This window comes from Rhyacophila brunnea, unplaced genomic scaffold (assembly GCF_057557595.1).
Source record: "Rhyacophila brunnea isolate RB1 unplaced genomic scaffold, BYU_Rbru_1.0 scaffold_17, whole genome shotgun sequence".
NCBI lineage: Eukaryota > Metazoa > Arthropoda > Insecta > Trichoptera > Rhyacophilidae > Rhyacophila > Rhyacophila brunnea.
The window spans coordinates 8,983,835-9,008,772 of NW_028232827.1; the positions used below are offsets into that span (position 1 = coordinate 8,983,835).

General features: G+C 32.7%; 1 protein-coding gene across 1 annotated transcript in view; it reads right to left on the reverse strand.

Annotated features, from left to right (window-relative positions):
* The window catches only part of LOC147073646 (uncharacterized), a 41,029-nt gene extending 19,113 nt beyond the window's left edge, over positions 1–21,916 (reverse strand). Inside the window, exons 1-3 of the mRNA XM_085944306.1 lie at positions 21,669–21,916; positions 18,510–18,684; positions 15,963–16,049 (exon numbers count right to left, since the gene is read on the reverse strand). Coding sequence (XP_085800432.1) covers positions 15,963–16,049; positions 18,510–18,668 — 246 coding nt within the window. The 5' untranslated portion in view covers positions 18,669–18,684; positions 21,669–21,916. The remainder of the gene's footprint in view (positions 1–15,962; positions 16,050–18,509; positions 18,685–21,668) is intronic.
* Between the last annotated feature and the right edge of the window lie 3,022 nt (positions 21,917–24,938).

The following is a 24,938-nucleotide window of genomic DNA, read 5'->3' on the forward strand; positions in this document are numbered from 1 at the left end:
TTTGCAGTGACAGAATCAAAATACAATAAACAGCACAGCAGATTGTAGGTACGAATTGAAAATAAATTGGCAATTTAAATATTATTGCATGACGTAGAAGGCGACAAAAAAACAACAAGAATAGGTACAACTCGGTCAAATAATATTTGTTATGAGATGTTTATGTTTGTACGAGTATGATGTAAAGGTAACGTGATGTTGTTCTGTAGAGGCGACGAGTATTAAAGATCTACCATCGTAAGTTGGCAGCCGGTCGAATTTGAAACTAAAATTCTTTATCGAGGATAAATTTGTTATAAATGCCATTTAATTTTACAACATGTTTCTCGAATTATGGATTGCATAATATTTGTACAGAAATCTACTACCAATAATAAATTATAAATTACTATTTTTTTGTTAGTTATGGTAAAATTCTCAATGTCATACTAGCGCCCTCGCTGAAACGCCAATTTATGATGGTAGATCTATAGCAAGCATGACACACTACTTGTTAAAACTCGGCGCTTTGCGCCTCGCAGGGGGGGGGCTTTTCCTTCGGATGATGATAACTTAAACCCAGGCGGCTAAAATTATTAAACATGGAATATGCTTTGCCTACTGATTCTCTGAATGCTGGTTGTCCAAATTCGAAAGAAAATTTATTGTGAAAGTAACCAAATCCAAAGGATTCAAACAATTTTACTTTTCTGATATAGGAATTACAATAATAAAACTAAAAAAGTAATAATAACAGACATACAATACGTCGCAAAAAATGTAGGCTACTGAACGTAAAATGAAAATAATCGGCGCGGGGCGCGGGCTGCGCATATATAGTTATTCTACGTCTATTTTTCGTAACGCTTTTGCGTCGGAGATCATGAGTAAAACATGTTCCATGTTAAAATAAAGTGAAAAACTTTTGTGCAATAATTGTCGTATATCTACACAGAGAAGATAATAAAATAATAAAACTTCGATAGGCAGTATTCAATACTCTACATTTTGATGCAGCGTTTTGAATGTGTGAGTGTCCTACGAAAATGAAGCACGCATTATGCACGTGCAATAAATAGTGTGCGTAATAGACCAATATTAAATGAGTGTCAATGCATAAGCCGAGAGCAGTTGTCAGTATTCGACGTACGGCGTATTCTTGACACGTGTTTAAGTTTATCCCGGTTTATTCCTTACTCGATATCGGTTACCTGTTACTCCTTACCCGTTAGGTATTTCAGTTCTCATCATGTCTGAGTTCCCTGTTTGTAGTGAATATCTACGACAAGGAACACGGAATACAGTAGTTGCCATCTGCCTACGAACCTGTAGTATGCGTATTATCCGATCGGGGCCGAATTATGATTTTGTATCAACTGAATTTTGCGGTTGTAACATAAATCAACAATTAAAATTGAAGTATTCGTTTTACCTAATTTAACATACACGCATCAGGAAATGAAGCAGTTAATGCAGTGACATCCCGTGGGGGTAGGCAAGGCATGCCTTGAATAGGGGTGGCACATTAAAAAGGGCGACGAATGTAGGAACGAATGCAAATATTACAACTTTTGAGAGCAGTGGGAGTTTTACATGAAGCAGACGATTTATGATGGCATGTCTATAACAAACTCTATCTTTGACATTGGAATATAAATCATTTAGTTGACGAAAACAGCCACACGTTTACACCGCAGGATCAGGAGTTTTGACATTCCACCACGGCGCGGATAAAATATAAATTTTATTTGTATAACTTTTTAAAGTATAAATTTAATAAACCTACTTCGAATGTTATCTTGAAAACTTTAAATTTGATAAAAAGGGTTCTCATTATATATTTACGAGTATATTATTATCATTATCAGTCAAGTGTGTCTAGACTTGGACCGTTATAATAATAATAATAATAATGATAAGGATATAATTATAGCTTTAAGATATACTTATTTCCGTATGCTGCAAAGATAAAGGTACTCGTTACAATGCGCAGTTAAAAGTAACTGGAATTAACCAGAATAATATGAAAACTAACACATTTTCCAAACCGGTTACATGTAGTTTTTCGTTATTATTCATGGCCAGGTCACATGGTTCATGATTTCCCTATTGATTATTATCGACTGACCAAGGGGAGTACTTATATACACAAAAACTACTAGACTTTACCGCAATCAGTAGGAAGTTTCAGGTTAGGTGTTCAATGCAGGGACGGTTAGAAAATTGAAATCGAAAAGTGATGAGACCAATAAACACGTCATGTAGGATTCGCGCAAAATACTGCGTTTTTAATACTTTTTTATGACACCGTTAAATGATACTTCATTTCAATGTTTATTTATTTCTTTAAGAAAACAAAATATTGTAGACATAACAAATCTGAATTCAAGACGTGCACAACATGAGATTTGTATTATAACAAATATTACCGTCACAAGAGAAGAAGAGATTTATTATATAAAATAATAATAATAATAAAGAATTAAAAAAAAGATAATTAAGTACAATTTTATACAGAAAAATAAAATTTCGAATACAAAATACATAGCACGTCTCAGAAAATGTCTACGGCTTTGGGGATCGCATTGACTAGTCTTGCACCCCTCGCTAATGGTGCCTGACAAGCTTGACACGAGGAAATGGTTTCGGTCTAGAATAAATCATGGCTGCGACCACGTAGGTAATTGACAGGTGCATGTAAATTCAAATTCATTAGGATACCATGATTGAAAACCATCCCTCGCGATAACAGGCAAAAGTGTTTCAAGAGCAGAAGAGACCTCCGAGATTCAAGAGAGTGAAAAGTAAGCATGCCTTGAAGAAAGGCAGTCGGAAAATAATCTTCTTTCAGAAATTTCTTCTGGACGCGTTTTAAAATAAGCTTATAGGAAACCTCATAAGGACACCAGATAATCGACCAATATTCAATAATCCTACGCACTAATGAGACGTAGAGTGTACGTATGACATTTAGATTCTTGAATGGTTTGGATTGTCGCATGATGAATCCTAGAAGTTTACTCGCACTTATAGCTGTAGAAGTAATATGCGAATGAAAAGATAATTAAGAATCAAAAATTATCCCAAGATCTTTCGCCTCGGATTGACGCTTTAATGAACTTTTTGACATAATATAATTAATTATATTTAATCGGGGTTCTTGACTAGAAAAAGTAATGATGATGAATATTGTAATAAATGCAATAATCTATTTCCTATTTTGTAATTTAAACTAAAACGATGACTAATGTAGGCACTTACAATAATAATATTCAGTGTGAGCATTTTCCAATAAAAATGCATTGACGTAGTGTGGAGAAAATAAACAACATTGGCGAGAATAATTTACGAGAAATGAAAAACTATGATCAGCGATCACTAATAAAAATATTATCGTTCCGGGTTTAACTCTGCTTCGGTCCACTGATCTCTGAACTTATAAATTTTTCAATAATTAATTTCTGACGCGTTTATTGATCTTCATGAACTCTTATCAATTATTATTGATTAGCTGCTTTCAGTCGCGTGTCTGAGACTTTTATTGCTATTGCATATAATACTAACACATTTGTTTAGTTTTCTGGGAAATAAATATTCCTACCCGGGTTACTATGACCGCTTCTTGTCCGCCATTGATATTGAATCACGATTGAAAACACTTAAATAATAAATAGCTGTTCATTTGTATTGTTAGTTTATTAAAACAAGCAATATTCCCCGTAAATACGGATATAAAAACTAGACAACTTCACGGAATGAAGAAGAATAGACAGATTCGATTTGAATTAAATATTTCACATTATTGAGATATAGGTACAGCCAGGGAACTAAGCAATAATGGGAACTGAAATACCTAACGGGTAAGGAGAAGCAGGCAACCGATCTCGAGTAAGGAAGAATACGGGATAAACTTAAACACGTGTCTCGGATTATGCATTGACGCTTATTTAATATTGGTGTATTACACACACTATTGCACGTCTATAATGCGTGGCTCATTTTCGTAGGACACTCACACATTCAAAATCCTGCATGAAAATTTACTGTATTGGTAAATTGGTATATAGCCTATCGGAATTCTATTTATTAATAATTTGTTGCGTGGGTACAACGGTTGGTTCTATGCGATCCCCCGCAACCTTTGCTATCTGACTACTTTACCTATTCCTGGTGAATTGTTGCAAGTGTGTTATCGTATCGTAAACGAAAAAATATCTCAAGGAAATTAGAACCAAAGTATAGTCAAACTGTGTAAGTTTCATCAAGTCTAGTATTTTTTGAGTAAAAATTAAAAACTATGTTTTGTTGCGTGAATCATGGAAGTAGTTAAAACGTTGATCAAAATGTAAATATTTCCAAATCACAGCTGATGTAGGCACTTGGTGATGGTCATGTAGCTATAGTCTTGATTTCTGTTACGCTTCTAGCTGGTATTTTACCTCTTTACTAACCTTACATTAATTAAATAGGGTTTTATGGTGTAGGTGTAGTACCTTTGTGCCTAGGTATATATTATTTTCAGTTTCCGTTTCCGTTGAGAATCGTGCCTCATTTTAAATATTCTGGTTATGTCTCTCCCTATCCCTGCATTTTTCTGTTCACTCGATATTACGACTATTTAGAGATTTAGACTATGTAGACTCTCGAAGTTTCTGCTCACGAAAAGAAATTCAGAACTCTTTTGAGATATACTTTCATTAATATAGTGCGTAATAATAATCGTATAGTGTGTTTGTATTTATAAAATAGTATTTATTCAGTGTTCACAGAGAATTAATCAATAATAATAGAGAATACTTCAAACGGTGCACGAAAATAGATTAACAAGATAAGAGGAATCGCTCGACCAAATAACCAGATGAACTTGCCAAAGAATTAGTTCAGTTCAGGTAGTTATCATATTTGACAACTAGAAACCACACTTATCACTAGAAACGAATCTCGATAGTGTAAGGTGCTTAGTTTCCATCATAGAGGACATGTAGGATCAAAAGGGTCAGAGCAAATCAGACTAAGTTGACTGGCTGTAATACTGTGAGAGATAAAAATTACGGAGTTAACATCTCACCCATCTCCATGGCGCTTGTGGCGTCGTCCGGTCCATCTATGGGTCTCTTTTCGAAATCACAGCGCCATAATTGTAATTATTGATTCAAAGACCAACGGTTACTTTTACTTCAACATCTTTCTATTTTCTGACGTGTTATTTATAAGATCAGAATTTTGAAAAATTATTTTTATCTAGTAAAACTGAGACGTTCTGTTATTAGGTAGTGATAAGAAAGTATCCATTTTTACTTATTACTGTTTGATAACAACAGTGTGTTTAAAATTAGTATCTGGTCGGTAGCCAAAGAATGTCTTGATAGTTTTTTTTTACATTATTCCACAAAAAAAGAGCACATTAAGCACAGCTTATATGCACATTAAGTACATACCTACTTGATACAATACATAATATTGTATTAGAAAGAAAAGTATTATGTTGTTAACATTTAGCACTTAAGCAGGCAGTTAGAGGTTATAAAACCCCCCTTCAATAAGCAATACATAATCAATCTCCCCTTATTTAATTTGTGATATCCGTTACGGAATATTGACAGTATCTGATGACGTACTCGCAACTTCGTATTCCGTGGCTAGAAATTTAAATATTATTTTCATTTGACGTGTATTTGATTCAGAGCATGGATCCAAATGTATTACGACTTTAGAAAGGAAAAAGGGCGTAATCCACACAAATTAAATTTTACAGGAGGCACAAAAACGTTTTTATTATGGTTTTCAGTCAAAGTTAAAATACAAAATAAGACATCATATTAAAATGTATGATAATTAATAATTTGGTAAGTGATGGTAAGTCGTTTTTCCCATGGCACTTCCTTCTTATTTTTTTTTTTTAAATCTTTAGCTAAATTTAGATAATAAATCGGCATTTGTAGATTACATCCTTTGGACAAACCGTATATTTAGTCGCCAACAATGTTATTATGCAATAAAACCTATTTTAAAAAACTGAGGGTTTAGCCCTTTTTTTCTTTCTAGAGTGAAATGTTACACGAATTGTGAAAAAAGGTGAGCACGATAAAAAAAATGTAGGTGTTTAGTTTATATTTCATTATAGTATTACCTATAGCTCATAACAGCAATACGACATTATAAGATTATGTACACAATGACTGCCTTAAAGTTTCGGTTCATATTCTTATAGCTTTTAAAATATTCCCATAAAAATAACATTGGTATTAGGTTTTCCAGTTGGTATAACTTAAATCCGACAAAGATTGCAAGTTCTCGCATCTATTAGCATATAAAGCCGCGCGGATTATTTTTAGAAACAAGAAAGACTCCTCTGACAGGGTCGTGTAGGAATGCAGCTGTTTCCAAACGATGTCATTTTAGTAACAGGCATAACGTATAGGATGGCCCAATAGATGCAACATGCAATTTAGTTAGACGGTTTGTATAATTGGAAAACGTAAAGTGGCGCCCAACGTGGGGCCACCTATGGCAAAAAACATGTATGAATTCTAACGAAATAATATTATAATATGTTGAAAAGTTGAATATTTATACAAATTATTATTAATATAATTATTGTAAAAAAATGTATTCTCAAATCTCGTGTATATACAGTACCTATTTACTAAAAAAAGCTCACTTAGTCAAATTGATTTTAAATTTATAAAAACAAACAATACATAAATCGGGGTTTATTGGATGCAACTCATTTAATTTGCTGCGGACATTTTATTTATTATTTTATTACCACATTTAAATAACGTGTTAATTATATCTAATGGTCACCTGATGGGCAACGCACCAGTTGCGTTGGACGCAGTGAATGGGTTCTGCGAATCAAACTCTGTTATCGAATTAACATCTGAGAATGTATCTTAAATATGAATAGTTTAGCTAAAATATTGATTTATATTCAAGATGAAGAAGAAAGGTAAAGCTAATGGGTCTCTACACCTATAGAGTGAGTATAGAGTAAGACAATATTAACCGACTTTTTGGTTTCAGAGGAAGTTATTTTATCACTAGATCCTTCACCATTGGAAATAAGAATAACATAATGATAATTTATTATAAATAATATTATATGAAGTTGTCAGGTTTATCACAGCCCGAGTTTTAATTATAAAGCATAACTGATTACAACATTAAACCGCAAATGTACTTCGTGAAGTATTTTTTTTATAAAATAGAATTCTAACCAGATATCAAGTAAATACAATGAATAAGTTAATCGATTATAGTCGAAATAACTCCTTATTCTTGTGTTATACATTTATGACTGGAAACAGCGACTTACATTTCTATAATATTATAATAACATTAAATCAATAAAAATGATATTGTCCATAGTGCTATTCCACTCGTTAGAGTAGAAATAAATCAAGTATAATAGTTAAGTAGTGAATTAATAAAATATATTAAATGTATATTGATGTTGACCGGCCCTGCAACTGAAGTGTCACGTCACCGGGCGTCGCGACGTCCGTTAATTGGCACATAGGCGCCTGTTTCTTCGACGCTACTAAAATCTGCATCTCATTTAGCCGAAGCAACAATATTGCCAATTGAATAAATTATGCGACATCACTCAGATATCAGCTGAAATTTGCTTGTTCATATTGTCCATGTTTTGTAAAAAGGTCGAATTAACCAAAATGTTATTATACAGGAGGAGGGTTTTTAACTTTTTACATTTATTTATTAATTTTACCTGTGGATGATTATAAATGTCTAACAAGTTTATAATAAACCTTATAAAGAATACTGTCTTTATGATAGGCTTTATAATATACAATTTTAAAACGCCTAATACGTCACATTCGCTTTTTATTCGTTACACTAAGTTAACACGATTATCGTTTTTAAGTACTTTCCTGTGGAGATATAAATTCGCTGTTTTTACACAACAAAGCTAGTGAGGTACATACATAATATCTCAATTTCGCCAAACTGGTTGATGCGCCATTTTTACAACACACCGACGAAATTTCGTAAGTAATATTTTTATGTTCGAAAATCTGGATTACTGTGGCCACAACTCAACAATATGAGTGGATAGGCCAAAATAACTTCTGTCTTCTGTTTCTGAATACTGGAAGGCATATGAATGAATAACCGCGATGTACCCAAGTAATGGGTGTTGCATATGACGTAGCGATAATTACCATATAGTCATACCTATTTGTTTTTATTGAACTAAGACATCAATTTACAGATGGTGTTGGTTGGTTTTTAAAAATCAATTAAACCCTGCCTAAACAAAACCATAAGATTTTTGGTTGGTATATTTAGGGGGATACAACAAAATTGTGCACACTTTTTCATTCATACTTAATTGTTTTCGTTGAATTAAGAATACATAATAATTAAACATATCGTTGGTTAATTTTTTAAATTCATTAAGCCCTTTCTAAACCAAACTATTATAGATAAAAATATTATTCTATCTATAAAATATCCAAAGCTTTGTATTATTGAATTGCATAATTTTAGTTATTTTATAGATAGATCAGTATTTTTTGACTATTATCTATTATGGCTTGGTTTCGCAGGGTTTAATTGAATTTTTAAAACTAACTTACACCATTTGTAAATAATTGTAGTCTCATTTCAATGAAAACAAATATGTACGACTGACAAAGCTTAGTGTGCACTATTTTTGGCGGATCTTAACAGCCTACCTCCACCGTTCGCCACTGACAGGTACACATCCCCTTTTCAATAAACAAATGGTTTACCAATATACCTTATTTATTTAGTTTTGATTGCGAAGCGGTAGTAAATATTGTCTGACAATAAAATTTATTGGGTGCACGGCGTGTGAAATCTAGTAATGGAATTGCGCAGGAGGTGTGTGCTTAAAGCTTTTGAAATGTATTTTTAACGTTCCGCGCGGATATATCAAGTGAGCCCCAGACACAACAGTAATATTCCCATGTGACCAAAAGCTCCAAGTCCAACATTGTGCCAAAGTCCATTCGCTGTCACTACCTACTCATCAAATAATATTGTTATGCCGTGTTATGTGCGAGATTTTACATCTCGTAACATTATCCTGAACAAACATCAAATCAGCGAGACACGCTGATTGAATTATGTCTGGCAAGGGAGAGGAATTTCATTTTCTTTATTGTTTATGCCTTATGGAATCCGCACATTTGCGATCTACGTGTTTTGCAGGAAAATTGCGTTTTAACCCATCTGGATATGTAGCTTACAACCAGCGCTCAAAATGGAAAATTTTACGAACCGGAGCGCTCAATAATTTTATGAAAATATTAACGTTGTTATCTAATTGTATATGCATTTTATAAAAATAAGTCGATTTTTTATTATATGACATATCTTGCTCAGGCGGGCAAATTAATTTTTCCACGAGACGGAGCGATAATTTTGGAGATTTTATGAACCGGAACAGCGCTCCGGTGCGTTCCGGTCCATTTCGAGCCCTGCTTACAACGATTCTATATGGATTTACCTTCACTATCATTCCCTTAAAACTCTCCTAATTCAACTATTTTATAATGAATACAGACTGATATGGAAGGCTTTATTTAGGAGGTTTGTTGTCCCTTTTGTTAAAACCACGGATTTGGGGAACTCAGTTATTAATTATATTTTGCTTTTCACGCGAGATATAAGATATATACGAGTAAAACTAGGTATTCGTACTTGGCGCAAAAAATACGGCGAATTAGGTTAGACGTTTTTAAGAACTATTTCCCGACTTTTTACCTTCTATCCTTCCAGCCACGCAGAGTCAAGCAACGGTACATTCTTTACTATGTAATGATTCGTGGAATTCTTTGTTTTGTTGTGCATCGCGATGTAGTATTCCTCGATTGTCGCATTTAAAAGTTACAACTATTATTACATACGCGTTTTTCTTCTTGATTCTATCAATTACAGGATTATTGATAGGAGATTTAGGCATTTATCGCGCTAATTGGTATCAAGACGTACCTATATTAAAACACCTCTTATAACTTATCATACAGAATAATATGGAGGGGGACTCGAATATCATAACTGGAGAATCTAATGTCCATACGGTCAAAACTACGTCGTACTGGTTAACAGTAAGGTAGAGATCGCTTTTTTAATAGAAAAGAAAGAATTTGAACTTTGAATCCACTGCAGAGAATACCCTAATACCTTCAAACTACATAGACAAAAGATAAATGCTATAATAATTGTTATTATTATTAATTAAATTAATTATTATCATAAAACCTAGTACCACCTCTATTACATTTGTGATCATTTAAACCATGGACTATGCACCATTTAATATCAGCAATATTCATCATAACAAATTTTAATTAAATGTAGCTTAGTCAACTAAGTGTGGCAATATTATCCATAACGTAAACATCCTAGTGTAAACACCATATCTGTAAGATTGGCTACTTTATTTTAATGGATAAAAATCATCGAAATGACCCACGTTCGTAGGATGAATGGAAATTTATCTAGCTACATGTAGATCGAATTAACATTATCAATAAATGCTCTTGATCAGATAAGTATTAGGTACAATTAGGGAAGTTTCATAATAATTATCAGGTTTATGTAAGTAGGTACATATTATATTTAGTGTAAGTAGCTATTAATGTTGATATATTTCATTGCAAATTGCGAATAATAATTTTATATGTAGGTACTTAATGATGTCATTTTATTGTAGAAGTTATTTAGGGATTTCTGATACTAATGTATTGTGTGAAGCTATGAAGCATATCAAATTGACTTTAGAATATAATATATGATTAGTTTTAATATTTGATGGATAATCTACTACTATATATTTTTTAATTTAATTAATACAAATGAATATTATACATACGTGTTTTTTGTTTTTTATTATCTATGTATTAATAGGAGGTATTCCCTTACACATTTTAGGTTTATTGCCAAAACCGAAGGTTTGCGGCGAACATTGCCGATGATCCATGACTATTTGTAGAAGCTTTATCAATATAATGTTTGAGAGTTTTTCGGTTGTTTTTTATCGTAATAGATTCTTGTGTTTCCACTGCGTGTACTTCGTCCTTCTTTCCTAGACGTTTCGGGCTTGTTGCAGAGACCATTATCAAGAAAGACAGTTCAAGAGTACGTGAAACCGTCCAGGGGTAAGGAGATTCATCGCTCGGCCTCTGCAAGGGGCCCGAAACGTCGAGGAAAGAAGGAAGAAGTACACGAGGTGGAAACCCAAGAATCTATTACGATAAGCTTTAACAAGTTGGTACTTTGTAAACACATAGTTGTACCTACTTATAATAAAATGTAATGAATTCCTTCAGTATCCATTGTGATTATTACTAATTATATAAAATGTAGCAGACGCTATCGTCCATATAAAGATAAAACACTTAACAATATTGTATTTTGAATTATGAAACACAAGTGGTTTCAAACACTATATGAGTGTAGATTTCATTTAATGGTTTTTCAATGATTGATAATCGACAATCATACTTCATTTAATGGAAAAAAAAACCATTCGATATTCCACTTAAAGTGACTAATGTAATATTTTCTATTACGATAAAAAAACAACCGTGAAAGTCTCAAACATTATACGAATTTATAGTTTTTATAATGTACACTAAATTTCAATTAATTAATGTACCTATCCAAATTCAAAAGAATTTTTCTCACAATTTAACACGGAGAAAAAAATACTGTTTAATTATTCCAATATGGACACTTTCGTCAGCTTGGAAAAGCTGGGAAATGTCTCGAGATTTGGATGATGTAGGTATCTGTACAGTTTCGAAAAAAATACATTTGTTGTGCGTTTACCTATGTACCAATAAAAAAGAAATTAAGATTCATTACGTTGGTTCACCTGTAGAAAGAAACAAACTACACGGGTAAAATGGTCTGCTGTGTTAATATATCAAAATTACATTTAATAAAATACTAATAATCGACAATCATACTCCATTAATGGAAAAAAAACCCGTTATCGATATTCCACTTAAAATGACTAATGTAATATTTTTTTCTAAATGAATATCGATGACATTACGATAACACTTGGGTTAGAAGTTCATAACATGAAAAATATTTTATGTAAGTAGGTACTCATTGCCTCTCCTTCCCGGCTATTAGAAGAGGGTGCAGTGATGGTACCTTGTTGGTAAGAAAATAGGCATACTTTAGAAACCTTTTTGGACATGCAGGATATTGTAAAGTGAAAACGTAGTGTTTGGAAGCGTCACCGTAATTTATTCAGACATATTACGTAAATACATAATTATTTGAAAACACTTTCTGTACAAATCTTTCTGAAAAAAATACGACACTCAGCACGATGCGAACCTGAATCTCTCGGGAATCACGCCCACGTGCACTGACCCCTATGCTATATGTATATTATCTAATTGCGACGAATTTTAACTAATGGTTATTTTATTACAATACTCTATGAAGCGCTTTATAAATTGGCGATACTAATTGGCAATCGGCTTTCGTATTTTAAATCAAAGTATTAAATTACCTTAATTAACCAACCGATGTTGGGATCGCTTCAAGATTTTTGGAATATTTCAAAATAATACTACCTTATTCTTAAGTAAATAATTATTATGAAACAATCATTATTCGTAGGATGTTCCATCACACTTGAATGGCCAAAGACATAGCTTATAATCAGTGTCTTTAGAATTATCATCAAATGTGTTAATCGTGCCCATTTTTTGAATAATAAAATGCCTAATTCTTGTCAAATTTGGGATCACAGAGATTATAAATATATTTTTTTATTGTAAATATTTCACTATATATAATTTTAACATCAATGTTACTAATGGTTTTATAAATGCGTTTAAAAATTGATAAATATAAAAAATCTTAACACCACTGCACATGGATGTACTGAAATATGATTATTTTCTAAAACATTAGATTAGGTTTAAAAGATTACTACCTATTTTATGTAATAAAAATACTTTATGCAGTCATCAAATGTTTAAAATAAATATAAAGAATAATAAGGTTTCAAAATTATATAAATAGATTATCTACAACGTTTAAGGAATGTCCAGGCTTATGAAAATACCATAAAAACTCCATTTTGATTTACGTGGCGCATGTGGGCCCTTAACTTTACAATTATTATTCATGCCTAGCACTGTTATTTTGAAGTTAACAATTATTCCGTAATATAATTAGACAGATTGTCAAAACAACCGAATCACAATGTATAGGTTATATTAAGTAGGTACAAAATTCCATTAAAAAAATATGTAATAATAATTGACACATTTATAATAAAATTACAAGACAAAAATAACTTTTTATATACAATGTTTTTAATTTTTCTGTTGAATCTTATAAACTTAGCTTAAACGATCAAAAAATTTCTACTGATAGAAATAATAATGAAATTTCATATTGATTTCCATAGTAACGCACGTATATTTTAATAATTTAGTTGCTAGGACCCCAGACCCCTAGCAACCAATAATAGTGGATTGGATTACAGATTTCTTCCGAAATAACTTTTCATACTAAACAGATTTAACTGAAAATGAATTCAATTCTACTTAAAGATGGCTAAAAGTATTAAAAAAATGCATTGGCATCGTGTTCTGATAATGTATTCTAAAAGTTTCAAATGTCTAGCTAGTCGGGAAGTTAGTTAAAAATCGATTGCAAGATTTGTACCGGACAAACAACCACCGGAAAATTAGTATATGACCTAATAAAAACGTTGTAAAAATACGTCTTATCTTAAAAAAATACCTAATTAAGTATTGTATCCAGTTTTATTTAGTTTGTTAGTTGAAATGATTGTGCAATTCACGACATCCACCAACGCCGCTAGAAATTCCTGTTGATTTATTTTCAAAGCGATTACTATTCTAGTTTAAAAATCAAGATAATTCCGGAAAATTGTGTCGCTCTGAAACAATATTAAAATATATTACATTCACGAAGCGAGTGATCACTGCTCGACCAAGGTGGGCGGGCGTCTAGACCTTGGACGTCAAGAATTAAAGACAGCCCGTCAGACTAGCAATCTGCATTCTTCAATGCCTCAAAGATGTCATTATTATCCACCTTTCATTAACTTTTTATTTTGTAACAACGTCATAATAGTGAAAGATGCAATGAGAGACGGCGTAACCTTTCTTGCTTGCGTATTCTCCACAGGGACATCCAAAGTCTAAATATATTTCAGGGTTTCCCGAGCTGATGCAATATTTTATTCTGGTCGAAGAAAAAATAATATAATTTTAATATTACTACTCTCTCTTCGTTATGTTATAATTTATAACACTGTCTTTATAATACGATTTACAACACATCAAAGGACTGCTTGGAGATGTCGACATAATTATTAGTTCACTATTTGTTTAAGTATAATGATTTTTTTTTTGTTAAAACCTGCTTTAATTATTTAAAAATTTTATAATACCTATTTAAATATTGATTAATAAATAAATAAATATAATGTAAGTGAATACTTACTATATGTACTATAATACTATAAACAATATTCCCAGTTTGGATTTATAGTAATAGATTCTTGGGTTTCCACAGCGTGTACTTCTTCCTTCTTTCCTAGACGTTTCGGGCTCGTTGCAGAGGCCACTGTCAAGAGATAGGCCTCTGCAACGAGCCCGAAACGTCGAGGAAAGAAGGAAGAAGTACACGCGGTGGAACCCAAGACTCCATTACGATAAAATACAACCGTGAAAGTCTCAAACATTATATTATGAATTTATAGTGTAATAATGTACGTAAAATTTTATTTAATTAATACATCTATCCGAATTCAAAAGAAACTATCTCACAAATTAACACGGAGAAAAAATAGTGTTATAAATTATTCTGATAGGGACGGGACACTTTCGTCAGCTTGGAAAAGCTGAAAAATGTCTCGAGATTTTTGTTAGTAATTAATTATAAGTTGTAACGTATGTATATTTTTAGTGTGCCGTGAAACGAAAACGTTTGGAAATTACTGAATGATAATATTATGTATTTATTTATTTAAGAATACAAAACATTGTGGACATAACAAATCCAAATTCAAGACGTACACAACATGATATTTACATTATAACAAATATTACCCTCACAAGAGAGAAAAAGAGAATATAGAATAAAATAATAATAATAACAGAAAAAAATTAAATCAAAACATACTTAAGTACAATAATTTAATACAGAAAAATAAATTTTTGAAAACAAAAAACAGAATTTTATACAGTTAAATAAAGTTTCAAAAACAAAATGCAAAGTACATCATTGAAAATGTCTATGTCTTTGGGAGCGCATTTACTAATTTAGCACCCCTCGCTAATGGTGGCTGATAGGCTTGACACGAGGAAACGGTTCCGATCCAGAATAAATCATGGCTGCGACCACGTAGGTAATTTACAGGCGCGTGTAAATTCAAATTCATTAGGACACCAGGATTGGAAATCATGCCTCGTGTTTCGTGTAACGTGTTTCAAGAGCAGAAGAGACCGACGAGATTCAAGAGAGTGAAAAGTAAGCATTCCTTGTAGAAAGGCAGTCGGAAAATAATCATTTGACGAATTATCGAAAGGAAAATAGATAAATGTCTTAAAATAAAGACACAGAAGAAATTTCTTCTGGACGCGTTCTAAAATAAGCTTATAGGAAACCTCATAAGGACACCAGATAATCGACCCATATTCAAGAATGCTACGCACTAATGAGACGTAGAGTGTACGTATGACATTTGGATTCTTGAATGCTTTGGATTGTCGCATGATGAATCCTAGAGGCTTACTCGCACTATTATGATATAGGTTATCTGTACAGTTTCGTAAAATATACATTTGTTGTGTATTTACCTATTTGTATAAAAAAGAAATTAAGATTCGTTACGTTGGTTCACCTGTAGAAAGAAACAAACTATACGGGTAAAATCGTCTGCCTTGTTAATTTATCAAGATTACATTTAATAAAATACTAACCTGGATTTCTGGTTCAAATGCGTATTCTTCAGTGTCGCTCTCTACGTCGGAAAATGTCTGAAGATACTTTGGAGTCTCGGCAGGCTCCTAAAGAAAACAGTAACAAAATTAGTCAAACAAACAATCAAGTGCATACATAATAATATGATTCGTTTGGTGATAGATTTTCAGGAATAGTCTTTAGTGAGGTAGAGATCGCGCAACCAGAGTTGACGGCCAAATATATTCACACATACGCATTCAAAAAAGGAACAGCCTGTAAAAGAATAAGTACTGTATTCCTACACCTACACGTTTAATATAAATCGGGTTCATGGGCCAGCCCTAATGGGCGGTAGATATATCTACCAGTATGTACACGTTGCATATCTACGTATCGTATCAAAGTATGTGTCCGGAAACTTGTACGTATGCAGTTAGCTGTATCACACTTCACCGTGAAATGTTATATCGGGATTATATGGCCGTATAGTAAAGACGGTCCAACCTCTTTGGGTCGTATAATACTTACATAAAATTCATGTCTAAATAAAACACGGTTCTTGTCGGTTTATACTTTACAGGAAACCAGCAGCAAATAAATTTTGAAAATAGCCGATATACTGGATTTTTTGTTAGGTTAGGTTTTCATTCTTGAATTCATGAATTTTGCCAAAATCAGCTATGAAAATTGAATTAATGTTAATATTGAATCTAATAAAATTGGAGACCGTATATCATACGGTCATCTCTTTCCGATAAGAAAGCTCACGGCGAACTGTGCCACGGTGAAATGTTTTACGTACAATTTACATGTAACCATCAAAGTAACTGTCATTACGTAACTGTTGCCTATGGTCTAATGACTCTAATGATATGATACGATGCAACAGTGTCTTTTTTCCTTGCGGCATACCGGATATTATCTGTACAGCATTTGTATCGTCCCAATGATCATATGTAATCTAATTATTTAAAAGTTTTATTAAAGCGTTTTTAATTAATTCACTGCTTACAATCAGGAAATTGTATTTAATGCCCGTTTCAGACGGGACACCAGTGTCACGCTCGATATAATATAGGAGGCCTTTGTATTCGAATAAAGGGGCTTTGTATTATGTTTATAAACGCCCCAGAGCTAATGAGTCAAAGCGTGTCCGGTACACTTTTCCGTCGGCCGTTACATTCTCAAGCCGCCGATACACTTGTTTTTATTACCGCAGCCAGTTTTATGTTATAATTTATAACAAGAAATTATGCGTTGACTAATTAGCTCTGGGGCGTTCATAAACATAATACAAAGGCCCCTTTATTCGAATACAAAGGCCTCATACATTATATCGAGCGCGACCTCGTCTGAAACGGGCCTAATTGAATGTCATCTAACTAAATATTGTCTAATACTAATACTATTTATAACACTTGTTACTTTTTCTTAAAATGGTATACCTATAAATACCTGTTGTTACCAATAATTATCATAATAATAAACCGCCAGTAAGACTTGTTTGTAAACCGATGCATTATTTTATGAATTAACTTATTTATTGGATATGTCACGTGATCCGTTAGTTACACTATACATAACGAGGTCAATTTATTCTTTACAAGATACAGTACTTTTTTTAAAATGCTCAAATATTATTATGAAAGATGGAATCATTTTGTATGTTTTTTAATTTCAATCCGAGCACATAAGTAATAAGAATTTAATATATAAGTATATATTATATAATTTTATAACTACTTGTATTGCATATATTTATATATTCAAAGTAAAATTTATAACTTCCCCACGACTTCACGATTTCATTCAACCTTTTAAAATAGCCACTGATTCAGTCATCATGGTGGGATTACAATTTGAGAATCGCAATAAATATTATTTAAATATATTGTCAAAATATCACATAGCAAGTATATACATTATAATATTATGTATATATATATATATATATATATATATACTTTTTTGCGTAAGTTATTTTCATTGAAGCTAAAAAGGTAATAATACAAAATCTAGAGCATTTGATTGCCTTGAACATCAATACAAGATCGATTTTTTTTTATCAGAACAAAAAAGATCGTCAACTTCGCATTGTCATTATTTATATTATAATATATTGTATATTATAAAATGAATAAAAACGTCCGTGAAAAAACAGACGTAATGCATACACTATAATCGCATACAATACATACGTGTGTAAAAACGTGTAATCGATCAAAAATGTCGATTTACTTAACTAATTAAGTTTTAAACAATTTTTAAATTCCAATATGACATTTGGTTGCAAATGTCTGTTTGCTAACGGATCCTGCCTTGATTATAATAAGTAGATTCTTACTGAACTTACTGAATATAAATATGTAATTTTCGGTTTCATCGACATGATGGCTATCCAGAAAGGATTAATTGTTGACAGCAAAAAAGTGTTAAAGTAATTAACATAGAGTAGGTATATATAGTTTGTTTAGAGATGGCTGAACAGTTAAACCTTTGAATGAAGGATGGAGGGGGTAAATTAAAATATCTACTATCAATCATTATAATATTTAGCTATTTACCTGTGCTGGAACGAATGGTTCCAATGTGTTCAACTCCTGCAGCGCCATAGCACCAGAGAGCGAGTGTCGCGCCCTGGCCAGGCTCCACATCCTCTGCAACTCGACGGGAGCATCTTCCTCGCCTCCTGCCTGGACCAATAGACTGTTTGCCGCCAACATTCTTCGAAGTGGGAAACTGCCGACAGAGAAAACGCCACAAATTTTAAAACAATATTGTTTACATTTTCGATTGATTATCGCTTCAGGTATTTTAGAGTTTTAGACTAAACCAACGAATTCAGTTTTCGTGTAAATTAATTTCCACATAAATGTTTATATTGCCTCTAATAATTATCAAAGATGCTGAAAACCCTCATAATCCAAACTATTTGCCCATTACTATGAATAAAATTGCTATTTTCCATGTAGGGGAAGTGGCATTTGTGTTTGTCTCCAAACATACCTCATTTCTCTAGTTTGTGTTAAAATCGTAGGTTATATTATGCAATGTTGGTAATGTACACCAGCTGATTTATATAGATAATACTTGACCAATCGAATAGCAATATAATATGGTGTTATACTAATTATTAGATTGTAATAAAAGTCATTATAGTGTGCTATTCGCAATTATAATGATTTGATAATATTATCTTCAGTGGTTGTTTCATGTGTGCGAAAGCCCGCGAGAAATCTGCGAAAATTTTGTCTATGCGATAAATCACAATTATTATTGTTACAGACGCAACATGTTGCCAGGATGTTTACAAAGCTTGATTGTTTTTTTTAATGATTTAATAGAGTTTTTACGCTCAGGTTGCGGAGAATATACGTATTTAAGATGATAAATAATTATTTTTCATACATTCTGACGAGGCAACCACCCCAGAGTGTTTGTCATGACAAATATTCGCAATTCTTAGGTCGGATCAGATTGGATACTTTGTGAATATTTATATTTCAGAATACAACGTAACTAATATTGCAACTTTGCAACTAAACCTATCTTTATAGATAACAACCACGAATAGTTACAGAAAAATGGTAAAATAAGGCTCATTATATTTTGATTATTTTGTTTTTGATATTTTTCTTTCAATGTTTCAATAAATTTATACGTTAATATCATATCAATAAAGTGAAAGATCTACTTATAGTACATACCTAATATCTATCCATTTTCGTACATAAATTATGTATCTCATAGTTAGAATGTACATACTTATTGATGCATTTAACTTAAAACAATGTTATCAAAGCTAAAAAAACAATTGATTTTAAACATACATAATTCTGAAAACACTCATGAGAAAATATAGCCAATAGAAAAAAATCTTTTTTGAAAAAAGTAAGGCACTCGTCAGGAATCAAACCTGCGTCTCTTGGGTATCGCGATAGACGCAGGTTCGATTCCTGCCGGGTGTCTTACTTTTTTCAAAAAAGATTTTTTCTATTTTCTAATGAGTGTTTTCAGAATTATGTATGTTCAATAATTAGAATGGTACATTCATAAAATCTTGTGAATTATTCGTTGAATAAAAGAGATAGTTAATTTAAATGATTTTAAGATGGTTTCCTAGCACATTACGTTTGTCCACAATAAGACTTAGCAGGTATCAACTTCCAACAAATTTTACAATAAACGAATGTCACTGTAACGCCTGTAACAAGTAGGTTCCTAGTTTGTTGCAGTAAAACCAACTTTTAGTAATCATTAACAACTAAAATTATTATATTATCTGACAGAAACTAAAACATTCTGTTTGGATTTGAATGTCTTAGTAGCTTTAAATTATTAAGTAAATAACACCGATTTTCAATAAAAGTAGTTTTCCACTGATCATTGATATATTTCAGATATCTCCTGGGGGAGGTGGCGGTAATTATAATTATGATAAGTGTATTGACTGACAAGCAAGTTTAAGGCACGGTAAATTTTAAATTGTCTCGACAGCAGTGGCGAAGGGTGGAGATAGGCTGGTAAGATCCGCCGTAAATAGTGCACATTAAACTTTGTTAGTCATGCGTATTTGTTTTTATTGAACCAACACTACAATTTACAAATGTAAATTCTGTAAATTGTAGTCTTATTTCAATGAAAACGAATACCCTATTATTTACAAAGTTTAGTGTGCATTATCTATGGCTGATCTTAACAGCCTATCTCCACCCTTCGCCACTGCTCTATAGAGTTTTAACTTGGATTGAACTATTTAACAAAGTAGTAGGTATCTATGGTTTGAAAAAAAATGTTTCAACGATTCACAGTATTTTGTAAACAACTTTTGCTCTATTAATTGACATTTATCTATGAATACCTATCTCCTATATATGTGTTTATTGCACAATATGAATTAATTTCATTTTTTGAATATATATAAACATATTATTATTATTATTAATATATACCTATCCATTTGCCTCACTTACATCAAGACAGTGAGTACTTCAATAGAGAAAACTTGATCAATGTGTTATAATGTTTAATGAACAGCGCTGGAAGTGAAAGATAGAACTTTCTAGAAGTTATCATAAAATGTCCAGTGACAATATTAATTCAAAAAAGCGATTAGGAATGCAGCCAAATAAATCGAATAAATAATTCACACAAATTTAAGAATGCAGCATTCCTTATTGAATACATATACACATTTATTCATAACACAACATAAACATACCTACCAATTAGAAAAAACGTTTTTAAAATATTTGCAATAATTCACAATCATCACATTCATCACAATCTGGGTGCCATACTTTACTGAGAATCAGTAGCCTCTATAATAGAAAAAAATACAACGTTTTTCTGTGACGTTAAATTTTCCCATATATTCAAAGACTTGAAAATTGGTACACAGGTGTTAATGCGTTGACAATACATTTTTTAGCAGTCCGGTGCTCCAAACATGGGTCTTCAGAAAATAAATCTTTTTTTGTTAATGTAACCTCACAACTAGGTAAGTAAGTACTATATTATAATATATTATAATATATTTTTTATTTAATATTTTGAGATGACAATAATTAGGTAAATGTAATGATTCATGTGACACTTGATCCATTATGAAAACTGTTAATTTGATTTAAAAAACAAAAGGTTGGTAGTGAGGTACCTATATAAATGTAGATTTTTAGATCCTATAAAAATTGAAAATATCTACTAGGTGATTTACATCTTACCTCTGAATCTTCAAATAAACCAAAAATACCGATGCACTTTGACCAACCAAAACAATAATTATCGATACGTTTTACAATACACGACAATTTACAACAAATAACAGAAAAGCTGCAATAAAATACTTTTTTTAACCGCGAGATTTTCCTTTCGAGTTAGATATTCGAAATTCGAATGCTTTTGAAAACCGAACAACGTAACTCGCGCGTTCCAAAATAGCACTTCAACGCAGCGAGACAAGTTTAAAACTGACAACTCGGCCGGCATCTTCTCGATTATATTATGCCGGCGCGAAATAAAATTAAATATACCCAACTTCTTAGGTATTTCCGCTGCCTATGTGTGCTACATCTCTTTCATTCCTGCATAGTTTGAATAGAAAATAAAAAGGGCCGCTTATCAGTCTTAGTTGAGTTGACCGCCATTTTGTAACGGTCGGAAAATTTGAAATATGTCAAATAGGGGACAACGACGGCGAAAGAAACCATTTTTCAGACTATCGCTAGCGTTTAAAGAAACCATAAGTAAACGGACTATAGGTGCTTTCACAGAGTTATAATAATAGATTGTTTTACAAGGAATGGTTGTTATAATTTTATCCAACCTGTAGGTACATTGTAAAGTTGCACGTCACCAAACATGAGTGTGTGGCTATAATATAAGGTGTGTGGGTCGTGTTTATCGATTACCTATGTAATATTTCAGTTATCGAAATCTATATCTTGACGCAATGCAAAGTTTTCTGTTATAAAAAATGTTAACAGGTACCTATATAATTCAAGTCTGCTAAAATAACGAATTCCTGAAAGCATTTTTGTTAAAGCCTCCTAGGTGTTGAAATTGAAATTAGTACTTACCTAATACCTACATACAGCGATCGAAATGGAAAAATTTACAAACCGGAGCGGTCGACAGTTTTCTGAAGATATTCACATAGTTATCAAATTGTATGTGTTTTTTTATATAAAAATAAGTGTATTCGATTATCTATTATATGGCCTTATCTAGCTCATTCGGACAAATTATTTTTTCCACGAGAAGGAGCGATAATTTTACCGATTTCACGAACAGGAACGGCGCTCCGGTGCGCTCCGGTCCATTTCGAGCCCTGCCTACATATTATATCACATGGGAGATGTAACATGCTATAATCCCCCCTATTTTGTATCTTTTCATTGTCATTTTAATGCCGTTAACAGTCAATTTTCGGTGGAGTGACATTTTATTTCATCAGTAGTTCATCACTTCGCCATATTGTTCGATACTAAGACGATCATAATATGGACTTCCACTGTGTGGAGGTTGTATTAACAGATTTTTGCTTTCAGGAGAAATGTAGACACGTTTAAAAAACAACATTTGAATTTACCAGACTCTGTAGGTATTCGCATCCGGGATCGAAGACATTATAAGCCGAAACGTTACCGCTCGACCATCGTCCGCGTATGTGGAATAAGTACCTACAATATTGTTGTGTTATGTTTTCTGTAGGTACATTGCATATCTATCTCAATCTGGGGTTTACTAATAATCCGTACCCATTTTTTTTTCAGTAGGTACTATTATCATTCGTGACGCAACAGCCTGGGAAGGGCCCTGGCTTCCTTAAGTTGACATCGCCATTTCGATGCCGATGGCTTACGCATTCTGGATTACACCATGCAACCACCAAGTGCAACTGTGCACCACAACACTACCAGACGGTTTATCATCGTGGTTTAGGTACATGCTAAAAATATAAAAAGTATATAACATAATATTTTCTAAACCACTTGATGTAGGTAGATACCAACTTACCTAGAATTAAAAAAAAATATTGGTTTATTAAATCGATAATCAGCCAAGTGTGGTCATTTTGTACTCGGTTTCCCCTACCTTTATTTGTAAACATAATAATATGATAGTAAAGTAACTATTCGTCTGTTATTAGTATTTATTAGATAACGATTACTCAAATTGTGACAGACAGAGTTCACAAAACAGCTACCAGCACAGCTGGAAAAGTGAATTTTAAAATGCGCGGTAGATAAGTTAGAAAAACATGCTCAGTGGCGGTTTATACTCCGCGTGCGACATATTTCAAGTGCGAAACGCCGTTGAGTCAAGAACGCCGCCATAATAATGGGAAAATCAGTCGCATAACGATCGCAACAATATCGCGAAAGAAAATATACAATCTACTAAGGAAAGGAAAACTCCTAAATGTGGACGACAGTGTGTCTGAGAATGGAGAGCAAAACGAAAAGTTTCACTTCTATGACTAACGCTTGATAATTGTATACAAAAATATCATAAAAGCATTATCAGACACCCACGGTGGCCGCGCAGCTTAAGCGTTAGACTATCACACCGTGGGTCCCAGGTTAGAATCCTGGGTCTGGCAAGTACACAATATATTGTTTTTAAATTTGTGTGTGAGTCAGGGTATGGACCTAATAGGTTGAGCAAGTGGCTGACATCCATTTCTCGCAAAAACAAAATCTGTTAATACAAACCTCTACTCTGTGGAGGCCCATATGATCCTATTAGGATCGGACATGGTCGGAAAAAAAATATATCTGAAAGTCTCAATAGAGTGCATTTTAGTCAAAACCTCATAGCATGTAATTCTTCGTACGGAAGGGCGATTTAAGAAATCTCTTATAAAGTTATAGTTACAATTTGAAAGGGAAAGTTTTCACATATTTTGTTTCATGTAAAGTAAAAATGGTTGCCTGCGACGCAATTATCTTAATTCTTAATAAACATTAAAGAAACTATTGATTATCAATAGTTGAATTCTGTTTAGTTAGTTTGTTTGTTTGTAATATGGAAATTTTGTCTAATAACAAAATATCAGGTTTCTGTGTAATATTTTGATGAAAATAAAATACTTAATTTAAAAAAAAAAAACAGATTTGGATTGGTACCCGGGCGGCTACCTACCGTCTTTTGCGTGACCCTAACCTAGAACAGGGTTGGCGAACCTGTGGCGCGCGTACGAGAGGTGACACGTATGGAAATTTAGCGGGCACGTGAACGATTTACAAATTCTTTTTTTTTTGCGCACAGTATTTCCGGACAAATTTTGTTTTCATTAGAGGTTATATTTGTTATTGGTTACAATAATTCATTATTAGATCCAGCTGATGTTCGCCGTAGCAAGCAGAGCGTTGGAGCGTCGCTCGGAGCAGGACCACGGAGCGGTGGACCAATGGAGTTTTACCTAGAGCACCGAAAATTTGTAGTGCTCCACTGCTCCGGATGTTTTTATTATCATTAAATTTTCGTCA